The 25,739-nt window shown below is 50.6% G+C and overlaps 1 protein-coding gene across 1 annotated transcript in view; it reads left to right on the top strand.

Annotated features, from left to right (window-relative positions):
- ITGA9 (integrin subunit alpha 9) overlaps positions 1 to 25,739 on the top strand; it is a 240,981-nt gene that overhangs the window by 63,782 nt on the left and 151,460 nt on the right. The window contains exons 13-15 of the mRNA XM_040964761.1: positions 3,266 to 3,311; positions 6,803 to 6,957; positions 16,406 to 16,566. Coding sequence (XP_040820695.1) covers positions 3,266 to 3,311; positions 6,803 to 6,957; positions 16,406 to 16,566 — 362 coding nt within the window. The remainder of the gene's footprint in view (positions 1 to 3,265; positions 3,312 to 6,802; positions 6,958 to 16,405; positions 16,567 to 25,739) is intronic.

A 25,739-nucleotide genomic window follows, 5' to 3' on the forward strand; every position in this document is an offset into this window, starting at 1 on the left:
TGGCTAAATGGCTAATTCCCAGCCTTGCCAACACCGGGATCCCATGTGGGTGCCGGTTTGTGTCTGAATTCCTCTACTTCCCATCCAGCTCCCTGCTTAGGGCCTGGGAGGGCAGTAGAGGATGGCCCAAAGCCTTGGGATCCTGCACCTGTGTTGGAGACACAGACCACGCTCCTTGCTTCCTGGCCTCAGATTTCTCAGCTTTGGCCATTGCAATCACTTGGGGGAGTCTACCAGTAGATGGAAGATCTTTGTCTCTCCTTCTCTCTGTAAATCTGTCTTTCCAATAAAAATAAATCTTAAAAAAAAAGAGTGGCATAAATAGGGATAAAGAAAGAGAGAAATCTAACACCTGCTATTTCACTCCCCAAATAGTTTGTATTGGGCTAGGATGAAACCAGGAACTCAATATGAGTCTGTCATGGTTGGCAGGGTCCCAAGTACTTGGGCCATGCTTTGCATCTTTTTCAGGTGCAGTGGTAGGATCTGGATCAGAAGCAAGCGTCCAGGACTCAAACCAGTGCTGTAATATGGGATGTGGGCACAGCAAACAGTGGCTTAATACACTGTACTGCCACACTGTCCCCTAACTTGTGCTTTTAGAATTAACTTTTCTCATGGGGTTTTATCACCAGAAAAAGTTTTTAATAATAATTTCTGTAGGAACAGTTGTTTCTAGTAAAGGAGAAAAGTTGCTATCCACATTTAAAATGTCAGGAGTAATGCCTAGAGCTTTGCTTGACATTGAGCCTTCACCCTGGACAGGGGACGGGGCAGCACCCTGCCTGGAAGCAAATGGTTGAGTGAAAGAAGGAGAGAGAAGAAAGCCACGTTTTCTTACTGACAAAGACCCTCGCCACTGCGGACTGCCTGGCTGAGCTTCAGGCCTAATTAATGCCTGTGTCACTGAGGCTAACTGAATCAAATGTGCAACTCCAGGCTCCCACTCTGAGTGATACCAACTGATTAGGGCCAGTTTGGTAGACAGCACATTGTTAGTACTTTGAAGATGGAAGGGAAGGAGGTCAGGAAGTAAAGAATTTTTTAAAAAAGTACAAAATTGTCTTGGAATTCAGAAAACGCTTGCATGTCTGTCTGGTTATTTTTCTTTTGAGGACATATGTCTCTCTCCAGTTGATATCTGGGAAGGCCAATGTCATCCTTGTATGGGGCCACCAGATTTTGCCACTCTGTACACACAAGAGTTTTGAACGTCCATCAAGAGGAGGAGGGGTAATGGGTGGAGAACAGGTTGCAGTAGAAGGTTTGATAGACCCTCAGGGGTCTTTTCGAGCCTGCAAAAGCAGTTCTTTTTGTTCTGGGCAGTCTGGGACAACTACCATGAATGCACTTGAAGAATGCAAAATACTTTGACCTGCCATGTCAGTCTCCCAGGTACTGCTAAAGGTAGGGGTGGGAGTGCCCCTCTAGACACATACACCACACCTTAGGACAAGGGGGCGGAGCTTCAGGGAGGATAAAAAACTGGCCACTGCCTCTCCTGGAGGAGTGGAATCCTGGCTGCCTAGCAGTTCAGCTGCTTCTCTGTAAATGCTTCGTGCCTGCTGTGTTCACATGTCACCATGACAAATTGGCATCTGGACAATTGAAGAAGACCAATGAAGATGAAGCAAGTGAAGCCACACACCTCTGTGCAAAGATGACAGGTGCTCTGTCTGAGTAAGAGCCTGGTGTGGATGCTCTCAGTTGCTCATAGGTAACAGCAGATGCTCCTAAGCCATGTGCTTGCTCTGGGCAGTGGTAATGGGACCCTGAGGTTAGGAAGGCAGAGCACTCTAGTGTGAGTGGATCCTTCCTCCATTATTTAGGAGTAAACGTTGCCAGCTAAACCGGAGCCTTAGTCTGCTGTTTAGCAAGTTTTATCATGAATGTCTGACTTGAATATTTGGTTTAGCATATTAAAAGTGCTTGAGTACTTAACATTTATTATGTTTAACTCACTGATATCAGAAAACACTGGCAGCTTTTCCTTCTTGTTGAATTGTTTGATTTTATTTTAAAGGCAGAGTGACAGAGAAAGAGAGACAGAAATTAGCCACCTGCTAGTTTATTCCCCAAATGGCTGCAATGGCTAGGACTGGGCCAGGCCAAAGCTGGGTGCCTGGAAAGTGCGTCTGTGCCATATTCTCACATGGGTCACAGGGATCCGAGTACTTGGCCTATCATCTTCTGCCTCCCCATGCACTCTGGTGGGAAGGTGGGTCAGAAGTAGAGCAGCTGGAACTGCAGTGCTGTGGTAACAAGATACTGTTGCAAGCAGCACAGTAAGCCACTGTGCCACCATGCTTGGCCCCCCTTGGCCACTCTTGAAGAAGGTACTGTGGACAATGATTCTCATTTTACAGAGGATGCTCTGTGAGACTAAGGTGGTATAGCATGGGAATGTGGAGGATGCATCCCATGCTGGGTGACATTAAGGCATTCCCCAAGAGTTATTGGACCCTAGAGATCCCCGTCTGCAGCTCACTGTTGTGCAAACATGTTGTAAGGGGAACCACCTATATAACTGAAAATATTCTGATAACTGCATAAGATGGGTAAAAAGAAACACCTAGGCTTCGTTTTAATCACGTTATCATTTCAACAAGAGAGAGTTCATGGTTTTTCTAGGTCCTTGAATGCTGGTGTGTCTTTTGTACTTGGAGCACACCCTGGTGCCGAGTAGCCACATGTGGTCAGTGGCTGCCTTAGGGAGGGATGCTGTGGCTCTGATACTTGCACAATCACTACATGACCCTTGTGACAAGTGGCTTGAGCATCAGCCCTGAAGACTGATGAAGCCCCCGCCATTTTAGACCCTCGGCCGCTTTAAATAGTTGCTTTCCCCCAGGCTTCAGTTCCAGTAAGTTTCAGTTTTCCTTCTGTTTCGGTTTCAGTTTCACTCCTGTAAGTCTGAGGCTCTTTAGTTCCACACACTATTTTGTTCCCTGACAGCCCTGTCCATCAAGCCCTTACAGCCCCGTAGCCCTGGTCCCCTACCCCACCCTTGTGTACCAATCCCTGTGACCCTGTACTCCCAAAGTACCCACCATTATGCTATAAAAGCTGCTCCCTCCCATCCCACCCACCCCCGACTCCTGCTTCTTGGTGCTGCCATTTTCCTTTTGGAAAATAAAGACCTCCTGTGTAACTCACTGTATCTGGTGCCCTGACCGTGGGTGCCAGAGGCCTCTCCAACTTCAAGGCCAAGTGTCCAGGCAGAGCCTCCCATAAGTTTATGAGCACTGTGTACTTGTTGTTTCAGATGTCACCATTGGAGCCTTCCTGTCAGACAGCGTGGTCCTGCTAAGGTGAGACTCACACCTTGCATCCTCCGTGAGGGAAGGGGTAGGTTTGGGTGGGGGAGGCACAGGTGCGTTGGCCAGCTGTGCGTCCACCCTGATCCTTGCTGACAGAGCCCTTGCGCCCATGCTTCTTGCCGTCTGTCTCAGTGTTTCCTGCTGGGCTTTTAAGGGTGATGGCATCCCTGGCTTCTCAACAAGGTTTGGGACGACCTCAGCCCTAAGCCCTAAAGACCTGGGTGAGTGTTCTCTGCAAACTTACATCTCCTGCGGGCGCAGTGAGGCTGCTAGGGCTGGCAGGCACTGCCTGTGCCGTCCTCCCATCTCTGTGCGAGAGGGGTCCTCACCTCTACTCAGTCCTCCGCCCCCCTTAGGGACCATGAGCTCAGATTCAGATGCAGTGCTCCACAAAGCCCGTGCAGGCTGCATCCCTTTCCCAAGGCCAGTGACCTGCTGTGCGTGAAGCGTGTCTGAGTATTTCTGCTGGATGAGTCACGGCAGGCAGGCAGAGTTACATCTGGAATGGGAGCCAACCCTTGGATTTGTTAATAACCTCTGATGGCAGAACTTTCTGAAATAGACCCGGAGGATCTGAGAGCTGGAAGGGGTCCCAGAGGCTGTGCAAGCCACACTGCACATTGCTCCCATTTAGCTGGGCCATCTGAGCCCTGACTTGGGGCCACCCAGCCTCTTCTCCGAGGGGACCGCCCTGAGGCCGCCTGGCTCAGGGCTTCAGGAAGCTTTAGTGGAAGCTCCCCCCAACTAAGCCTCTAGGCGAAGGAGCCCTGAGGTTGATTGTGAAGGTGGACAGAGGAGGGTGCTGAGTTCAAAACCCCCCAACTCCACCCTTGCTGAGTGAGTTTCCTGGGCATGTCCCACCACCTTTCTGCTCCAGGATTCTCCTTTGTTAAAACATGATAAGGGACTTCAGAGCATAATGGAGAAGTAGAATTCAAAGGTTAGTGTCTTTTGGTACAAGCATTTTTGAAACCCATGCGTATTTTTCTTAGAATATGCACTTTGAATAGCCCCTGTATGTGTGGATTTTTGTTTCTTGCACTTGAATAAATTCATCTTTTTTTTTCAAGATTTTATTTTTATTGGAATCCAGACATATTTCACAGGGACACAGAGAGATTTTCCATCCACTGGTTCGTTCCCCAAATGGCCACAGTGCCAGAGATGAGCTGATCCAAAGCCAGAAGACAGGAACCCCTCGGAATTTCCCATGGGAGTGCAGGGTCCCAAGGCTTTGGGTCATGCCCTGCTGCTTTCCTAGGCCATGAGCCAGGGAGCTGGGTTGGAAATGGAGCAACCTGGACGCACACTGGTACCCAAACGTGATGTTGGCCCTTACAGGAGCAGAGTATCCAGTTGAGCCATTGTACTAGACCAGTAACTTATGTTTTAATTCCATTGTGCTTGAACTTTCAGAAAAAGCTCTTGTACTTATCTCTGTTGATTCCTCTAAGAACAAGGATCTGTGAAATGCTTTGTTTGGTTTAGTGATATAAATTGGGTTTTAAGTCTGCATCCCTATAATTCTTCCCCCTTCTGTCCTTGTATCTCGAACACAGCCTGCAGGTCACAGCTGGGTCTCCCCAGGGAGACAGCTGCAAGTTAAAACTTGCCTGGTTCCTTTTGTTGCACTTGAGCTTTCTTCCTTACCTTCACCCTCACTCTTTTGGGTTGATGGTTCTTCTCCTGGGGGGTCCCCCAGTGACTCAGGACTATGAGACCAGCAGCTCCCACTGGACTCTGCAAGGTGGCACTGTGGCTTTCCTTTGTGCCTCAGCTCCCCAAGCAGTGAGCAGTGTCAAACTCCTTACCTTCTTCCAGATGGATGAGACAAACCTTGCGGGACTTGGCTGCCAGCACCTTGCAAGGCTGGCTGTCTCAGCCTTCTTGTGCTTGATTGTCCCTGGCTTGTTGATTCCTCTCCTCTTAGGTGGTTTCCCCTCCATGGGAAGGATGTGCAGCAAGGGCGTATTGTGGTGGGTGGGAGATCCCCAGGCTCCAGTGGAGGCTTGGAGCTGGGCAGGTGGTGACGTCACAGAACAGGCATAAAGTCCCGTGAGGAGAGTGTTAGGAGATCTCAGAGAGTTCTGGAAGGGAATCCCTGCTTGAGTGAGGAGACTGTGAGAGATGCCTCGGGGTCTGGTCGGCTCCTGCCACCCTGGTCACAGCTGGCCATCTGCTAACCACACTCCCAGCAGGTGTTGAGCCATTGGGTTTTTTTTTTTTAATTGGAAAGGCGGATATACAGAGAGGAGAGCTAGAGAGGAAGATCTTCCGTCCGATGATTCACTCCCCAAGTGAGCGCAACGGCCGATGCTATGCCGATCTGAAGCCAGGAGCCTCTTCCAGGTCTCCCACGCGGGTGCAGGGTCCCAAGGCTTTGGGCGGTCCTCTGCTGCTTTCCCGGGCCACAGGCAGGGAGCTGGAAGGGAAGCGGGGCTGCCGGGATAGAACCCGGGCGTGGAAGGCGAGGATCCCGGGCATGCAAGGCAAGGACCTTAACCACTTGCGCCACCGCGCCGGGCCTGAGCCATTGGGTTTTCGTGCTTGCCGTCTCTTGGTCATCCTGGATGCTGCTCTTGGTGGGCAGTGGGGATGGGTGGCCACTGTACACGAGCAAGTCCAACTGTTCTAAGACCATAGATGCCCCCCTGAACCTTGAGATATCACTTGGTGGCATGATGGCTGGGGCTCTTTAGGGCCACTGTGTCAAGTGTCAAATCACAGCTTAGGTGGAGCTTCCCTGAGTGACGGCCAGAGGTGGGATTTGCCCTCAGGTGTCATTCTCTCACATGTGAGGGCACCCACGCATGCTGGCTGCCCTCCCTGCCCCAACGAGAGGGGTATGGGTATGTGTGGGGTTTCACTTGGTGCATGGGGCCAGGAGAGTTCCGCTGCCTGTGCTCTGAAGAACTTGGCTGCTGTGTGCTGGGACTCCATGCCTCAAGTTCTTGGAGGAAAAAAAAAGCCTTCATGAACTAAAGGACGCAAACAAAGTTGAGGGGGCAGGGTTTGAGCCACTGGATGGGGCTGGAGCCTTGCATGGCAGCTGTTAACGCTTTAGGGGGAAGGGGGTGGGGTGAGGCGGGCGTTGGACCCTGAGTTTGCATCTTGTTCTCAAATCCTTGTGTATGCTACAGTAAGTTCTCTTAAGTGTATCCATGTCCCCTTAGTAAAATGGAAATTGGAAGTTAATTGGTGAAATTTTGAATAATCACCCGGCATCTGGTGGCACGCTCAGGGCTTCCACCAGATGTGCTTTATTAGCAATTATTAACTCACCCTTAGGACTGGGAAGCTAACCATGAGCTTGTGAGGAAGGGCGCACTTCCTGCAGCCAGAAAACCCTCGTGAGGCACCTGGGCCTCTCCCCCAGGCACTGCTGTGCTCTAATGAGGTGCTGGCTGCAAGCCCAGGGCTGCCCCATCCATCTGGACAGTGCCCGGTGGGTTCGGCTAACTCACTGTCCCTTCCCCTTGCAGGGCGAGACCCGTGATCACCGTGGATGTCTCCATCTTCCTCCCAAGTTCCATCAACATCACTGCGCCCCAATGTCATGATGGGCAGCAACCTGTGAACTGCCTGAATGTTACCGCCTGCTTCTGCTTCCACGGCAAGCACGTCCCGGGAGACATAGGTAAAGACCCCATCCCCAGTCTCTTTTTGTACCTCTCCCACCCCGGTTGGGGCTCAGGGGTCCCACCTGTGCGTGTGTGCATGGGCTTTTGGGGTTATGGGCAGCGCATGGGTGTCTTGGAAGGTCCGTCTTGGCGACTGGATCTCTTTGCTTCTGAGGTGGCAGCTCTTCTGTTGGGGGCGGCCTAGGGGACCTGGTTCAGAGGTGCAGCTGGAGCCTGGCAGGTGGGACCTGGAGGTTTTGGCATCAGGCGGCTAGATGGCAGAGTGTTGGAGGCCGAGGATGAAGCTGAGTTGTATTAAGGTGTTGGTTTTCAGAAAATTGGCAGGGGGAGGGGAGGGTACTTTGGCAGCTCTTGGAATCCAAAGAGGCAGGATTTTGACCCCTGATGGTGGTCGTCTTCGCCTGCATGGCTCTGACTGGGGAGGTCCACCCAGCAAGCCCAGCTCCGGAGAGCCAACCCAAGTGTGGGTCAGTGTTGAAGGAAATCGATCCCAAGTGTCAGGCACATCAGTGGAGCTTTGCTTTTACTTTAAAAGCTGCCTGCATGCCAGAAGGTAAAATTCCTGGTAAACACACAGCACCACCCATGGAAATCTGGGTCCTTGTGCTGCTGTCACACATAACTCCAGGTATTGGTCTCCAACTTGCCCAATCAGTGTCTCCTGGAATTTTGGTAGAAATGTCGATTTTAGGCTCCAGTCTGGCCCACTCGGCCAGCATGGGCACAGCAGCAGGATCCCTGTGGGAGTCATGTGCTGTGGGGCTTTGGAATGGCATGTCCACCTGTGCACACGGGCCCAGACATACAGCCACGACCTGGTTCTGCACTCGCTGGTCCACCTCACCCTTGCTTCTTGAATGTACTGCCTTATTTAATGACACAATAATCCTTCTCAGCTGGCTTGCTGGCTGCTTACCTTGATCTTCAAGTGGGTTGAATAAACTCAGCTGTTAAATCTCAGACTTATTTATATAGCTTTTATTTTCTTTTAAAAAGAGCTTAAAAGTTTCAACAGGGAAGGTAACCGCATGATAAACTTGGGAGCTGGTTAGTGAGGGCGGATTAACAAAATTTTTGTGTGTAGTCCAGAGAGAAAAAGTTGTTCGAGAAGCCAGGGATTGAATTCTAATCAGATGACAGTTTTGCTTTCCAAGAACTTTGGTTTTTTAATTAAAGCTTGTGGATGTTTAAAAATGGGCTTATTTTAATCTATTTGAAAGGCAGATTAGTCCAGAGCCAGATCTCCTATCTGTTGGTTCACTCCTGAAATGTGTATGACAGACAGGGCTGGGACAGGCTAAAGCCAGTAGCCCCAGAACTTCATCTGGGTCTTTGAGCTGCATGGCAGGGGTCTGAGTACGTGGGCCGTGTACTCAGCATGCAGTAGCAGAAGCCTAACCACAAGCGGAGGGGCCAGGACTCAAACACCAGCACTCTGGTATGGGCTGTGTGCATCCCAGCTGTGGCTCAGCTTCCTGCACCACAGTGCCCACTGCCAACAGGTATTCTTTACCACCTTCCCAGCTCTTTCAGAAGGCATAGTCTTGAGGGAAAAGCTTTCTGATGTCTTGGAACCCTTCCCCCACTGATAACATGATCTGTCATTTAAATCAGAGCTCATGCTGCAATAGGACCACAGAGAGTTAAAGAATGGTTGAGTTAAAGATTTAAGTGTCAGTGTACATCAACAGATACAGAACTGTTCTAGAACACGAATAAAGCGATAATGGGATTCACATTGTGGCACAGCAGTTAAAGCCGCCACTCACAGCACTGGCATCCCATCTGGGTGTCACTTAGAGTCCTGGCTTCTGGATTTCCAGCGCAGCTCCCTGCTAATGTGCCTGGGACAAGCAGCGGAGGATGGTCCAAGTGCTTGGGAAACCAGGAGCTTCTGTTCCTGGGTTTAGCCTAGCCCAGCATTGGCTGTTCTGGACATTTGGGAAGTAGATCAGTACATGGGAAAATTTCTCTTTTTATCTCTCTCTCTCTCTGTATCTTTAATTCTGTCAGTATGTAAATCCTTAACAATGGTAATACAGGCAAGGAGTTGGTAGCCAGGTGGTACGCTCCTGTGACGGAGCTGCACGGGGCATAGTGACACCAGCTTGCCATCATGGAACTACTCCTGCTTGGGTCCTGAAGCAGTGGATACAGGATCCTGTAGAGCCGAAGGAAGTGAGGCGGCAGCCACAGTGACAGGGGCATCCACACTTGAGCAAGCATGGAGCAAGCCTGCTCCTTGGGCTCCTGACTCAGAGGAGGAGAAGGTGCAGCTGCCTCCTGCTGCTCTTCCTGCACCGTCCTTCCTCCGTGGCTTCCACCCGACCACCAGGCAGAATAATGGTGAAGGTCTAGGCCAAGCCGTGGCCCCTGGGATGTAAGGGAGGAATCGGGCAGCTGGATGACCCATAGGCAGGATGGCCTGCCAGGTGTCCAGTGTAGTGCGGTGACCAGTCTGCTATGAGCCCATCCTCCGTTTGAGTTCCTGGTCCTTCCCCTGCCTGGTGGCTTCTGAGAGACATTGAACCTCCCTTTGCCCTCTCAGGTGGTGTTTCCACATGGCCTGCTCTCCTGAGAACGGCTCTGGGAGCCAGGAACTGCTCACATAGCTATCTTGTCTATTTGGTTTCTGGCGCTCTGCAGTGGGATCCCATGGGGGTCGCGCATGGGTATAGAGAAGGGCTACTGGTTTCCTGTGGTCTTAGCCTTGGGAAACTGCAGCTGCCACTGCTCTCTGGGGCTTTTCAAGGCTAGGGGGCAGGCATAGCTAAAGGAGTGGCTCTGATGCCTTCTAGATGGAGGTTCTGTGGGCCGTGAACCTGCTTTAAAACAGATTGTACCAGTTACTTTGACCAACAGGTTTGAATGTTGGGAATGGGTTCAACAAGTCATGGGGAGACCTGTGGTGATGGCAGGAGCCAGTGCTAGCTCTCGGCATGTACAGGTCAGTGTCCAAGTGTGAGCTCCCACCAGCTGCATCATCAACATGCCTCGTTGGAAGTGTGAATTCTATCTGAATCAGACTCAGTGGTGTTGTAACAGGTCCCTATATAACCCTGGGCAGGGTTGTACTCAGGGTTAGCACTTTAATGGGGGGTATCAGAACCTGAAGGTTTGGAGAAGGGACTCATGGAGCTGGAACCTAATCTGCCTAGCATGGATGGATTACTGGTCCATTGATGGGGTGCAGTGGGCTGACTGTGGGATGTAGGTGGGATCAGAGATGGAAGCATGGACTTAACAGCTGTTGAGCTGGCTGACAGGGACAGGGAGCAGGCCGGAATGCACAGGCCCTAGTGGTCCCAGACTCTCCATTTTGGCACACCCTTGTAGGACGCCCCCTGGCAACACAGAAACAAGATTTGTAGGGATCCCATCCCTAGCACCACAGCAGGTGGAGAAGGGTAGGTTTTGCAGCACTCCAGGTGGCCAGTCCTGGGGAGTAACTCTGAGTAGTAACTCCTTGCCCTGGCTAGCCAGCAGAGTAAGGAATCATCTGCTAAGTGCCAGACATGGGCTCAGCCCCGGGTGCAGAGTTGGGGATGGGACAGGCCTCATCCTCATGGAGCAGGGAGACTGTGTGGCTGGCTCCTGGAATCATGTGCTAAGCCTCCCTCCCTGCTGGTGCTGTTGATGCCGAGCTCAGCACTGGGATGTGAACATGCGCTCACTGCTCACGTTAATGGGGCCTCCTCCAAGAGCAGGCTTCTCGTGCTCTTCATCACAGTGCAAGAGTGCTGCCCGTCCCGAAGGGGATCCTTCTTTGATCTTGGACTGGGGAGCAATCTCTGGCCCCTAGCAACCTTCTTGCTGATGTGAGTGGAGGGCTCTGATCCTTGCCTTCACCTGAGCATTTCTTACTGGGCATGCTCACTGGCCAGGCTGAAGCCTGTACCTGCTGGCAATAGGACTGGCCAGTCTGGACTCTGTCCAGAATGCTAAACAACAGCCAAGAGGGGCTGAACCCAAAGCGATGGCATTTTGTGCTCTGAGTTGATGTCCCTGTGTTTCTGTGGAGCTCAGGCAGACTGGCGGAGTTGTGAACCTTAAGAGACAGCTGCCCAACCCTCCCATCCCACACCTGGCACAGTGGAGCCTAGGTACTGAGAGGTGGTGCTGAGGTCACCCGTGCTCAGAGCAGAAGTAGTGTTGAAAGCAGGCATGTCCTTCCTCTGGCCCTTAGGGTGCATTTGTGTGGAGAGAGGTGTTTGCATGCAGAACATTCTCTGAGCTTCTTCAGTTCTCTTGGGAAGCTTGGTGATCAGACAGTTGGGCAGATTCCTGCTGTGTGAGGAGTGGGGCAGGTAACCCCTAAGCACCCTTTGCCTTAAGGAGTGACAGAAGCCTTAGGACAGCTGGGGAAGTGGGAATGGTCCCTGTTTCCCTTGTTCCCTGGGGAGAATAGAGTAACTCTGGAAGGAGAGAATTTGTTGCGTTTCCGAGCTGAAATCTTGTTGGAGAATGGGGATGAATCAGTGCTCTGGGAGAGACCAGAGCCAGCGCTGCTGTGAAACTGCTTGCCTTCCTCCTGACTCAGGCTGGAGTGGGGGCTCTGGGGAGCCAGCGGGGGCCAGGGAGAGGGGATGGCTGACAGCATCACTGAGGCCACTCAGCTTTTCCATCAACATGACATCATTCAACATGGCGTGGACATGGCTGCCAGCAGCCGAAACCTGAAGATGTGCAACGTGCCATCTGAGCAGGCTGTAATCAGAACCAGCACCCTGTGGGGATGGGACAAGGGCTGGCCCTGCTGGCTTGCATTAGGGGCCAGACATATCCACGCTCCCGAGAGTGGGGCTGGGCTGCCCAAGCGAGCGAGTCGATTGGCTGCTTGGCTGACACCCCCCTCTGTTCCTAGGCGCTGGCTTTTCCAGCACACTTTTGGGGCGGGTGCTGTTTAAAGCGCTTGAGAATGTTGTGTGTCTCTTCCGGCCACTCCACAATCTGGGACATGCCTCGCTCAGGCGGACTTTGTCCTTGCTGGCCTTGCTTTCTCCTAGAAGAGTGTGATACAAAGCTGACTAGTTTTTGAGTCATTGGAAACGTTAAAGTAAATTCGCAATCAAGTGGAAGCACTAAGTGGGCAATTGAAGAGATGAACTGCTTCCTTACTAATGATGCTTGCTGAGCTGTCTCTGATCATGGGCTCACATGGGCTAGAAAAACAAGACAGGTGATGTATCGGCACACGGCCTGCAGGTCCTGGGAATATGAGTGATGGTGCCGCGATCTTGGGTCACAGGAGGGAGGCAAGAGTCTAATTCTGCTGTGAAATGGGAGTCGGGGGGACTGGAGCTGGTGTTTGTCATAGCACCTAGCCCAGTGCTAGGCACACGTGCAGGACACAATCCACTCCTCTTAATTAATGCACTTTTTAATTTTTATTTGAAAGGCAGATTTTACAGAGAGGAGAGACAGAAAGAGAAAGTGCTTCCATCTGCTCGTTCACTCCCCTAATGACTTGAAACTGTCCAAACTGAGCTGATCTGAAACCAGGAGCTTTTTCTGGGTCCTGAAAATCTGGGCCATTCTCTGCTGCCTTCCCAGGGCATTAGCAGGTAGCTGGACGGGAAGTGGAGCAACTGAGACACAAGCTGGAAGCTGGTGCATGATGCGTGATGCACTGTACTTAGTGGATTTGCATTCTCTCAAACACAGCAGGAGTGAAGGATCCTCAGGTCCAGGGTTCATGGGTGAATCCAGGAAGCACTTGCTGAGACAGTGAGGTGATGGCAAGCAGTAGTGGTCAAGATTTTGTTGGTGGACAGGAGGGGGTAGGGTCAAATTGGTTGTTTTCTCGTTGCTAAGACCCACGGAGCAGGCTGCTCTGTGGTGTCTGTTGTGGCTCAAAGGCTGTCTACCAGCTGTCTTCCTTCCTTTTGGGGAATCCTTGCCTTTTGTTTTGTCTCTAAAGGCCGTCTCCATTTAAGATGAGTCCCATGCTTGTCACTAAGAGGTCATCTGCTTTATGCAGGTGACTGATGGGGGTTTTGATCTTGGGGAGAACATTTGGCCTAGTGGTTTACATGCCAGATGGGATGCTCTCTTTCCCCATGCGGGTGCCCAGGTTTGAGTCTCAGCTCAGCTTCTCATTGCAATTTTTTTTAACATTTTAAAAAAAAATTTAATTGCAAAGTCAGATATAGAGAAAAGACAGAGAGGAGAGATCTTCTGTACAATGATTCACTCCCCAGGTGGCCTCAATGGCTAGAGCTGCGCCCATCTAAAGCCAGGAGCCTGGAACTTCTTCTGGGTCTCCCATGTGGGTTCAGGGTCCCAAGGCTTTGGGCCATCCTCAACTGCTTTCCCAGGCCACAAGCAGGGAGCTGGATGGGAAGTGGAGCTGCCGGGATTAGAACCGGTGCCCAAGTGAGATTCTGGTACATGTAAGGCGAGGACTTTAGCTGCTGGGTTACCATGCTGGGCCCTCATAGCACTTCCTTAGTGCCATGTTCCTGGCACTGATGGTTCAAGTGCCTTGGGTTCTTGGTACTCACTTTGCTGGAGTTCCAGCTCCTGGCTGTGACCTGATCTGGCTATTCCAGACATGTGGAAGTGATCCAGAGGATGGGAACTCTCCCTCTGCCTCTTGAAACAAACAAAAATAAATAAATGTCATCTGAAAAATTCCTCCTCAGTGACATCTAGGTTGGTGCCTGGCCAAATATCTGGATACTATGGTCCAGCCAGGGAGACATGTGGCGTGAGCCATCCCAGCAGCCAGATGGGGGCGGGGGGGGGGGGAGGATGTTAATGAGGCCTAAACACTGGGGGTGGCGGGGAGACCTGGGGTGAATGAGAACATGCCTTGGGGTTATCCCTCCTGAAATCCTGCACTATGCACTATGGGAGTGTTGCCTTGAGCACTGGGCCTCCCCTGCTTCAATGCCTCCCACCTCCCGCAAGCACAGTGGGCATAGCACAAGGCCTCAAGAGAAGGTGTGCAGGTTAGTCCAGACAGCAGAGAGGGCATGCCGGGGGGTATTGAAACCACCTGCTCTGTGGCTTTCTCACAGCTTGCTGTCTCCTCCAGGACATGGTGGTGGCTCAGTCCTGCTGTCAGCCTTGGGAAGGGCAGCAGCCGGGGCTGGCTCATGGAGAAGGACAATCAGTAACTTAGGAGCCAGTACCCTGTTTCCCCGGCCTGAACCATATGATTGGTCTTCCAGCCATGTGTGTGTCTAGCCAGAGCCTTGCTGAATGCCAGTGGGGTGTGGGCATTCAGTGCCATTGAAGCCTGGAGTCTTTGTTCCCTTTGTGCTGGGAACTAAGATCAGCAGAGGGTACATCAACTGAAGTTCCATTCTAGGTCTCTGTATTTGTTTTCTTTTTTTCTGTTTGCAAGTTCTAAAATCAAGGATTTTTCATTAGGAAAGGTTGGGGGGGAGGGGAGGTATTAAGAACCAGTACCAGGTTAGGTGATTTCTTGATTCAGCTCTGGGTGGATGGCACTCTAGCCTGGAGCAAAGACTTGTTCTCTTTGGGGACCTCCCTCCCTTCCCTGTCAGTTGCTGGCAGTCTGAAGGACCAGCCCTTTTGTTGCTTTTTCCCCACTGGGACCAGTGCCCCTCTAGTCCCCATTGGCACCCATGTGCCCTGTTGGCAACATTTTCCCTTCAGTCACTCTTTTCTTCTTAGTAATAATGTCTCCTGGGCTTATCTTGGTTCTGGGTCCATCCCAGAGATCCAGCCTTGCCTTGGGAGAACAAGCTGGGGCAGACAGTAGGGTACTGTCCCTGCGGTGGCAGTGGCCCAAAGAGTCCATTAGCTGTCACACAAATAAGCCTGGGACAGCCCCACAAGGCCTGGCTGGATCAGCTGCTTGTCCCCTGTTGGGTCTTCCCCCACCCTTGGCGGCCATCTTTTGATGTTATTAAAAGCCACACCCCAGCCTACTGCCTGACATCGCGTGCTTCATGCTGGCAGGTGTGGGGAAGATGGGCTCATCTCACCACTGCTTAGCTTCCTTGTCTGGTCCTTCTAGGGACAGAATGTCATCAAAATGATATGTTCTCCTGAATCTACCAGCCAGTTAAAGCCTAAATAGAGTTGTGCAGGGGCCAGCCTCCAGCCTAAGCTTGGGGAAAGTAGAGCTGGTGATACCAAAGCCACTGGGGAGAGGACAGGGTCATGGCATGCTAGCAGGATGAGCCCTCTGCTTGCAGTGCTAGCATCTCATATAGACGCCAGTTTGAGTCTCAGCTGCTCCACTTTTGATCCAATTCACTGCTTATGTACCTGGGAAAGGCAATGGAGGACGGCTTAAGTGCTTGGGTCCCTGCAGTCATGTAGGGAGACCTGGAAGAAGCTCCTAGCTCCTGCTTTTGGATCAGCCCAGCTACAACCATTTGCGGGATGAATCAGAGGATGGAAGATCCTCTCTCTCTCTCTCTCTCGGTGTGTGTGTGTCTCCCTTTCTCTCAGATTAATGCCCAATACAGCATGTTGTTGCATATATATGTACAGTCTTGTAAACAACAGAGGTGAGGTTTTTCTGGTTTATCCAAAATGGATATTTTAAGATTTGTTATTTATATGGAAGGTAAAAAGAGAGAGAGAAAGAGAGAAAGAGAGAGAGAGAGAAAGAGAGAGAAGTATCTTTCATCAGTTGACTGATGCACCAGATGATATTGCAGTATCTGAGGCTGAGCCGTGCCAAAGCCCCGAGCCACAATCTTCACCCAGGTCTCCTGTGTGAATGTCGGGTATGTAAGCATTGGAGACAACATCTGCTGCTCCCCAGGCACATTAGCAGGGCCCTGGATTGGAAGTGGGGCAGCCTGGTGTGGAATGCCAGAGTTTTAAGCTGCATCCCAGCCTGCTCTACTACAACACTTCCCCCAACTATGGAATGCATATTCAAATCACACACTGTCGCAGAGGTTCTGTCATTGGGCACTATACATTTGGGTATCGGGGTGAAGGGAGTTTAGCCCAGGCCTCAGTGGAGTCACCTTTTGCTGAGAGCACAGTGTTCATAGCAGTTGGCTGCCTGGCAGTCTTGTCACCCATGTTTGTGTGGGTATAGGATGTGCCGTGGTGGTAGAGCAGAATGGCTGGAAGTGCCACTTCTTCAAGGTGGACATGAGTCAAAGTGCTTGATTAGAGTGAAGAATACAGGATGCCTTGCTCCTCTGTGGCGGAGGTCCACGGGTTTACAGAGATGTGTGCTTGTCACAGTCCTGCCCTGTGCCGGGCGACGACAGCAGGTTGATACTGTGTGAGCAGGTGGCTTTTGCCTTATATCACAGAGAGAGCTGTGTCATGGGACACAGAGCAATGCTGCAAGGGCTGGCGATGTCCTTATCCCCTTGGATGCTGTGAGCTGGCAGCAGGGGTGTCTGGAGGAGGGTCTGCTCCGGACCCTGAGGGGGTAGGCATAGTATGCAACATGGCCCTGACACTGAGCTCATATTTTGGCCTCTCATATCTCCACAGGCCTGAATTATGTCCTGACTGCTGATGTGGCCAAGAAGGAGAAGGGTCAGCTGCCCAGGGTCTACTTTGTGCTGCCGGGGGAGACGGTGGGCCAGGTGGCAGAGAAGCTGCAGCTGGCGTACCTGGAGGAGGCGTGTCGCCACTACGTGGCCCATGTGAAGGTCAGTCCCCCACCCCCATCCCAGCTCGTGTTCTCTGTCAGGTGTATGCTTGGAGCTAGCAGAAGTGTTTTTCTCCATGTCTTTGTCATTCATTTGTCATATCTTACAGGTCTCAGCTCCTGAAAGGGGCTGGGGACCAGGGATGGGCGCTGACTTGCACTTGATTTGGTTGATAAGGTTTGGGCTGAGGTTTCTTAGCCCTGAGTGAGGCTCAGTGGTCTTTACAGGGTTAGCTGGGTCACGCCATTCCTGATGCCCGTCTCAGTGGCCCACCACACCTTAGCTCGTAGTCCCAGTTTAGGCATGTTAAAACTGGTTGGACTAGATTTTTTTTTTCCCCTTCTTGATGATTTTGTTTATTTTAGGCATGCATTTTTTGGCCCCTTCTATCCCCTCTCTCTCTAAATAAACTTTCAAATGTTTTTCTCTTCTTGAAATTGTTTGTTAAATACACTTTGCTGCTAATTCGGGAGGCTGTGCTGTGAATAGCTACAGGGAGGGCCCTGCTGTGCAGGCAAAGTGCTGGAAGGGCTGAAGGCTGGAAGAGCCTGATGCAACAGGAATGGCCAGCTGCTGAACCCCCAGGCAGGGACATTGAACAAAGAAGGCCTCCATGAGGGCTGCATGATCCAGGCGATAAAGTGGGTGCAATGAGCTGTGGGATTTGGAATCATACAGACCCTGGTGTAAACCAGTGTGTGATTACTGTGTTCCCTGTGTGTCTTGATCTGAGCATCTCTAAGATGGACACACTAATATTGACCTTGAAAGGTGGTTGTGGGAATGAAACATTCTATGAGGAATATAAAGGAACTGATATTTGATTGGACTGCACATGACTCCCAAGCGTGTAACATTTTTGACTTAGAGAAAGGATACATTGAGCCAATGGCTTTCTGACTGGTAGTAAAAATAGCAAAATAAAACCATGGCTAGATGATGCCTTGTTGCTCAGTGAGTGCGTTGTCATGTCAGAACAGGAGCGTGACAGCTGCTGTTGGATGCTTCTGGGCTGTGAATAGGGGAATGGCCACATAGCCACGAGCCTTGCCCAGCGCTTCAGAGTCCATATCGCAGAGATGCGTTCTAGTGGGGCTGGGCTGTGTCCTCTGCCAGGACTCATGCCAGGGCCTGCCCTGCCCAGCTGCCCAGGGCTTGCGGGGTTGGCTCCTTGTGTATGTCTCATGCTCCCATTAAGCCCCACCTGCCTCTTGGATTACATGGGCTCAGCAGTGTCACCCGGGGGGAAGGACAGGGGGAGGGGTCCTGGGCAGTCCCTGCCAACACCTGTGTGTGGTAGTTGCACACTGGCTGGGGACAAGCCTCCCTATTGGGTTCCTTTTGGCTAGGTCTGTCCTGCAAATGATTGAGTAGAGTTTTTTGTGACTTCCAGCTGTGGCTGGGAAGTTGTCTCTTGTAGGTCATTACCAGAGGTCCTTGCTACGAGATAAGGGTCCCCAGGGGCTGGCAAGCCTTTACAGAGTGGGCCCCGGCCAGTGGCATGGCTGCTGCTACGCTGACCAATGAGCTACCCATGGGATTGGTCCTGCTATCCCTGAATGTTCATGGTTGCCGGATTTAAGAAAGACTAATAAGATTTCCAGTGAAATTTTGAGTCTGAATAGATGAATCTTTTTTTTTAGAATGAAATAGAATTTGGGTTGGTATGAATGTGTATCACATACATAGTATGGGATAGGGAGCCAGGCCTTTTTAATGAATAGAAACCTGCGGTGACTTGATATTGCTTGGGCTTTTCTCCTGTAAGGAGATGGCTGCTGGTGTTGCTTGCGAGATTGAGAACTCTGAATCCTCCGGGATTCAAGAGTTGATATCACCTGTAAAAGGGGCTGATGATACTTTGGAACCCATGTTGTGGATGGACGGATTATGCTGCTACCTGCGACATCAGCATCCCCCATGGTTACTGGTTCAAGCCCCGGCTGTTCCACTTCCTATCCAACTCCTTGCTAATGCGTCTGGGAAGGTAGCAGAAGATGGACCGGCTGCTTGGGCCCCTGCAGCCATGTGGGAGACATGGATGGGGTTTCAGGCTCCTGGCTTTGCCCTGGCTCAGCCCTGGCTATTGCAGCTGTTTGAGGAATGAACCAGTGGAAGGAAGAATTCTCTTTTTCTCTCTGACTCTCCAAAAACATACATGCAAGTTAAAAGAAGAATGTGGGGCCACTACATTCAGCAAAACTGTTTGCTGCCCATGATTGTCCAGGCCATGGGTGAAGCCCTGGTGAGTGCCTGCAGGGCACAGTGAGACACCGGTGAGCTGGCCCCAGTGTGGTACTGTGACTGTGGGCTGTGGGAAAACAGCCATGAATGCTACAGTGGGTGTGAGGGCCCGGCTAGCAGCAGCCATAGGGGAGGGAAATGGCAGATGGCGGCGACGGGAGCCAGACGGGAGAGTATGCACAGCCTGTCTTTGGCCCGAGTGGTGCTTTTGCACAGTCTGGCTCTGGGCTCCTTGGCCAAGTCATGGTAGACAAATAAGGGTGCTGTGGCTTATCACACACCAGATGGCCAGCAGACAGTGGGGATTGCTGCGGGGAGGGGAGGGGTGCTGCTGTGTTTTGTTTAGGCTATCTTTAGGTATTTTTCTTTCTTTCTCTCTTTAAACCTATTCCAATCTTTTTTCCCCCCTTTTCCCTTTTCATGCCATATATGGTGCTAAGTGTGTGTATTGCAGCAGGCTGCTTGGCTGACACCTGCCTCCAGCCTCACTCCGTTGCTCTGTGTCCATCCTGCGCCCCAGCTGGGCGTCCAGGAGGCATCGTGGGCTTTGTGATGAGTCACACACCCCCGAGGGACCAGGGTATTCCCCAGGCATCATTGTGCTAACGGAGCAGCTGCTTCCTCAAGTCCATGAACCCCAATCCACCTGCCTCCCCTTCATCCCTAACCCAGCCTACGGGTGAGGGATGGGCTGGAGACCACTGGTGTCTCCAGGTCAGCAGTGAAGACCTGGGCGTATCCCCTTAGCCTCATGGCTGTCAGGGCTTTTGGTCTCAGTGTCCTTTCTATCACGTGGTCACACTGGCCCTGGGTCTTGGCTCATGTCCGGAGTCTTTTCTGTCCTGGACCTTGCCTTGCTGGGCCCTCAGGCTCACCCTGACGTCCCTGCTGCCTCGTTCATCAGAGCCCTGGTTTCTATCACATCTGGACTGAAACATGCACTACCTACACGGGTTTTGCTGGAAAAAAAATTGATAGGCACATAACTCCTGCAGTATTTTATTGCATATTTGCTTTTCAAGTCAGCTGACTTCTAGCCACAAAGAAAACCACTGAACACACTTGGTATCCTCTTGTAAACAAAACCAGCAATCGCATGCCACAAACAGAAAGCAATCGTAAAAATAAATGCCAGAGACATGTTTTTACACTGAGGACCCAGCAGTGACACTGAAGTCCAGCTGTGTTTCATCACTGGCCAGAGACTCTGCGGAAGCCCCTGCCTGCCCTGTGGAGGACAGAGGGGAGGAAAGTGGTGGTGGCTCCGGCCCTGCACTGGAAATCTCTCTGCACCAATCAGAAGGGCAGAGCTGAAGCTGCTGCTGTGGCGTGTCTGGTAAAGCTGCCAGGCGTAATGCTGTCATCCCATATGGGTGCTGGTTCAAGTATGGGCTGTTCTACTTCTGAGGCAGCTTCCTGCTTATGGCCTGGGAAAGCAGTGGAGGATGGCCCAAGTCCTTGGGCCCCTGCATGTCCATGGCTCCTGGCTTTGGGCCATCCCAGTTCCAGCTGTTTTGAGCATTTGGAGAGTAAACCAGCTGATGCAGGTTCCATTCCACTTGCTGAGGGCTCAGTTAGCCCCAGCACTTGAACCTCCTCAGTGCCTGCCCTATCCTAAGCCTATCTTTGTGTCCCCCAGCCCAGTGCCTGCTTGCCTGTCATATAGCACTGTGTTGGAGCTGCTCGTTGAGTTTGACCACAGTGCAGGACCATTAACGCTTACGGTCAGGAACGTGGGGGAGTGAAGGCATGGGATGTTGGAGTGGGGACTTGGCGTGTGGCCTGCTGATGACTGCCCGTTCACAAGGCTCGTGTGGTACCCTGGGGACTTCTGTGTGATAGGCAGAAGAACTGCCTCTGTGGAAGCTGGAATCCAGGGAGATGATATGGAGTTTAAGGAAGGGCGTTCCCCCCGCCCCCTGCCAAGCTGAGCTGGGGGGCAGCGGGGCCACTGCCTGCTCTGTGTCACAAACTCCTGCTCAGAAACTTCTGGAAGCGTTGGCTGAGCAGAATCTTGTGTTGCACTCTACCGTGGGAGCCAGTAGCAGGGATGCGTGTTATAACGCAAGCAGGCAGCACTCTGCACCAGCCAGGGAATGCCCACATCGTGCTCATGAGATTGTTCTTTGTCCTTCTGGAAGGTTCTTCAGGGGCACTGGAGTCCTCTGTTCCTGTGGCTTCTTCATTATCTGTGTGGCGACAGGTGCACATAGGTCCTGGCCTGGCCAGGGGCAAGGGCTTGTGTCTTCTTGGACATCATGGCCTGGGTGAATTCCCGGTGGGTGGGGGAACCCATGGCTGCCAGATGTCCTGGCATTTTTTTCTGCCTTCTTTAAGAAGCAGATAGTCAAGGAAGGGAGACTAAACAAGCGTTCTTGTAAGAACTTCTTGTGAGAAAGGAAACCCACAGCGCTTCTTTCCTTACGTGACTGATAACATGCCGAGTCTCTTGGTTATCTTGATAATGTAAGAAGGTCGTGGGCTTTCACCAAAAGGGATGTGAACTTCAGATACTGGAGATAGTATGAACCACTTTTTTTTTTTTAACTTTTAAAAAGTTAGTAGTGTAGGCTGTCCCCTTCACTGCTGCCACCCCAGGTGCACGTTAGCTGTGAGCTGAAACTGCAACTGGAACCAGGACTCAGCCCAGGCACCGCAGAGTGGGATGTAGGTGACCTGAGCAGTGCCTCACCCACTGGGGCACACGCTCCAGCTCACGTCCTTTTCTAAAACAGAGTCAATAGAAATACATGGAACAGTCACGGTGCTGACATGCTGATGGTTTTGTCTTGAGCTTGCTGGTATTTAAGAGGAGGCAGTGATGTGAGCAGTTGTGGGCAAAACTTTTATTTTGGGAGGTATCTTGCTGTTCCTCTGAGATGATCTCCAAGAGCAGAGCTAGTGCTCTTCCGTGCCTTAGAACGTCCGTGTCCTTCAGAACCACACAGTCACGTGTTCTGTGTTGTTGGGGTTGTCATGTTTGAAGGCATGTATAAAGGGTTACAGAGTTCCACGCATGTAAGCATTACAAGAGGGATTCTCTTCAAAGCAGTCTCCTTCTGGTCATTTCTGTGTTGGAACTCTGTCTTCTTTTTACTCATTCATTTTTAGCTGCGGCACCTTTTTCATCTGTTAAAGTGCCGTTCGACCAGATTATCTGGAATCTTCTCTGGTTGATAATAGTGTGGGGGAAAGTGGAGTGTGATAATGCTGGACAGACCTTGTTGTTCAAGGATTTGATAATTACCCTCCTGTGGAAGAGGATTCTAAAAGAATTCTGGTATTTGGGGTGATACGGAAGCTGCTGACACTAATGGAGCTTCTAGTGTTTGCTGGTGAATGTTGGATACTCCTGGTGGGGTAGCTGATATGTTCCCCCTCATTTTACTCTTTGGAAACTGTGACTCAGAGGAACTTGCTCTGTACTGTATAGCTGACAAGAGGGAGATGCAGGATTTGAACCCAGAATGTCTGATCCCCACTCCTGGGCTTTTAACCACCACACTAAGACATTTGTCACCCATATATCATGGAGTAATAGTTATAAGACTGGACTCACAGTGGTGGGTGTCCTAACAGCATCGAGGTGGCAGCCTTATGGATTTGTATCTGGAGCAGTGGTGAGCTGCTAAATGTTTAACCCCTGGCACTTGGGGTAGGTGCCAAGATTCTGCCCATTTCAAGCTGCTAAGGTGATATCCCTGAATGTGGCACTCAGAGGAGACCCCCAGCAGTGCACTGTGCTCCAGTATTTCCAGTAGCTCAAGATAATCCCGAGAGTTCACAGATGATGGTAAAATAGCAAGAGGATTAGCAAGTGCTGCCTGACTTTTGACCGTTAATATCTGTACCTTCATTTTTATAGTTGCTACTTATTCAGCTTACCTTTCCAGAACAACTATGTTTTGTTCTTGTTTTTAAAGATTTATTTATTATTGGAAAGTCAGATTTACAGAGAGGGAAAGATCTTCATCTGTTGGTTCATCCCCCAAGTGGCCACAACAGCTGGAGTTGAGCCAATCTGAAGCCAGGAGTCAGGAGCCTCTTCCAGGTGTCCCACATTGATGCAGAGACTCAAGGCTTTGGGCCATCCTCTACTGCTTTCCCAGGCCACAATCAGGGAGCGATCTGGGTGGGAAGTGGAGCACCCAGGACACAAACTGGAGTCCGTATGAGATCCTGGCAGATGCAAGGCGAGGACTTTAGCCATTATGGTATCATGTTGGGCCTGTGACGGCTGTTTAACCAATACTTGCAGGTTCCCTGAGATGAGACAGAGGTTCTGGTTGACCAGCTGTGATCAGGCTGCAGCACATGCGTGTCTGTGGTGTGTGTGAACGAGCAGGTCGTTTCCTTCAAGTCATACCTTGCACACACTTTACCTGCAGACGTGTGGCTGTGGGAGTCTTCCTGTGGCTTTTAGCATTGGTGAAGGAGAAGAAAGTGGATCGGTGGGACGAATTCATTAAATGTGCTGGTTTCAGAGACACTGCATTTAAAAAAATGTTAAATTATTTATTTATGATACAGTTTCATAGACTCTGGATTTCCTTTCCCCTCTCCACAAATCCTCATCCACCCATCAATTTCTCCTGTATGATTACAATAGAATAGTCCTTCTTAATCGATCAGAAGTCCATCATTCTGTTGTTTACGTGTAGCTTGACTTTGTAGGTATGGACAATGGCAGAGTCTAGCATCCTATTGTAGGGACACTGAATTTTGATGGAATTTGTTAAATGGTATAATTGTTTGTTTCAGTTGATGGAGAGGATTTTCTTTTAGTGTTCGGAGATCACTCCCTTGTCTTGAGGCACATGCAGTGGTGCAAAGAAGAGCGGAGTGCTGGTGTGTGTGTGTGTGTGTGCGTGCGCACCTGCACACATGTCTGGAGGTAGGCGTGAATTGCTGATGGGCAGGCGTTAACCTCTCCTAGGCATGCCTAAACTCTGCAGGCACCCCTACTTTTGGAGACTGAAGTTGGCTTGGGCTTGAGTGGTGCAAGAATGCATTAACTGGCTTGAGCACTTTTCAGCCTTTGAATTCTTGCTTGGTGACGTAGAGGCTGGGGGCTCAGCCTGTGGGAAGGAGGAGTGGGGAAGCTTGTGCCCCTGGTGCTGTGTGCCTCGTGGAGATGGGATATGGGGATAACAGGATAGTACCGGCGGGGGGATAGCTATTCCTGGGTGGCAGTGTCCCCTTCTGAGGGATGTGGGTTCTCGTCATCTGTAGTTCATGAGTTTTAGGGACAAATGTAAAAAAGGGAAACCTGGCCCCAGAGCTTTGTCCATGGTGTGGGAGCACCGTCAGGTTCCAGGGCCAGCATCTGGGAAATCTGCATGTACCCACTCAAGTTTTCTGAGGCCTTTTCCATGTTATTTAAAATATTTTCAAGTGAAAAGAAATGCCCAAACAATATAACTGTAGATTTTATTTCTGCCAAATGAGTGTATTATTAAAGAGACATTTTTCTTTGTCACCTTGGTGAGAGCATTCCTGCCTGCTTTCTAATTTGGGGAGGACAGGCACTACTCCTAGGTCCTTCGAGAGAGTTGTTTTCTCAGCCATGAATGTGAAGTGGGGACAGAGGTAGGAACAATTGTGGTTTCTTTGCACTTGGGTGAACTTGGAAAGTAGCATTCTCTCATGCATGCACTCTCTCCATAGATAGATATGTGTGTGTATGTATATATATGTATGTATACATATGTGTATATATATACATATGTTGTATATTTGGAGAGACTGATATGTATGTATCAGTTTCTCTCCTCTGTGGATGTGTATGTACATGTACACATTTTAAAATGCAGTATGTCTATTTTGAAACATTGTCAGACTTACAGAAGAGTTGCCAGCTGGCACCCAGAGACAGACCATACGCATTCCCCTGATAATCCCTCAGTGTTAATCTTGCACCACGTTTGCGTTGATTTCTCTGTCCAGGTGTGTACTTTCTACCTGTCTGAGGATGTGCCGTGGTCACATGACCCTTTCCCTGAATGATGTCATGTAGATTTCTTAAGGGCAGAGTTCTCTGAAACAGTCAGCTGCAATCAGGAAGTTACACGGTGCCTGTCAGCTAATCTGCAGAATGCACTTGGGTTTCACCAATGGCTCTCCAGTCATGGGCTGCATTGATCGTCTCATGTATGTAGTCTGGGAGTCACTTTACCTTGGTCTTTCACACCCTTGACATTATTGAAACCTACTGATCAGTTACTTTGAGCATGAGCCTGGAATCAGGAATGGAGTTTAGACTCAAACCCAAGCACTCCAATATGGGACACGAGTGTCCCGGATGGTATCTTGACCATTGCACCAAAACTTTACCCCGTGTGAGTCTATTAGGTGCAAGTTATTGTTATTGATAGTCAGTATAGAGAGTGATAAGCAGTCATTTGCATCCTCTGTGCTAGGGCTTTGAAATCTGCTCTCCATTGCAGCCATGTTTGACCTTCCTTTTGGGCACAGGTGAACAGGTGTGCTAGCTGGACCACCATGTAGATGGTACAGGTCTTGAAGCAGACCTGCTAGGAACTTTGGGGGCACCGTGGATTGTTGTAAGAAGTCTCAGTAAGTTGTTTTTTTAAAAAAGATTTAGTTATTTATTTATTTATTTGGAAGGCAGCAGGAGAGACGTAGGAACAGAAAAACAGAGAGATCTTCTATCCACTGATTCACTCCCCAAATGGCTGCGGTGGCCAGGGCTGTGCCTGGTTGTGGCTAGGAGCCGGGAACTCCATCCTGGTTTCCCATGTAGGTGGCAGTGACCCTAGTACTTGAATCATCCACTGTTGTCTTCATGTTATTAGCAGGCAGCTGGATTGGGGGCAGTCAGAATGAGAACTAGCACCCTGATAGGGGATGCCGGCATTGTAATCGGGGATGCCACAGTGCTGGTTCCCACCGGAGGGTCATAGCAGCAT

This window comes from Ochotona curzoniae, unplaced genomic scaffold (assembly GCF_017591425.1).
Source record: "Ochotona curzoniae isolate NIBS_2020 unplaced genomic scaffold, NIBS_Ocur_1.0 contig_1302, whole genome shotgun sequence".
Classification (NCBI taxonomy): Eukaryota; Metazoa; Chordata; class Mammalia; order Lagomorpha; family Ochotonidae; genus Ochotona; species Ochotona curzoniae.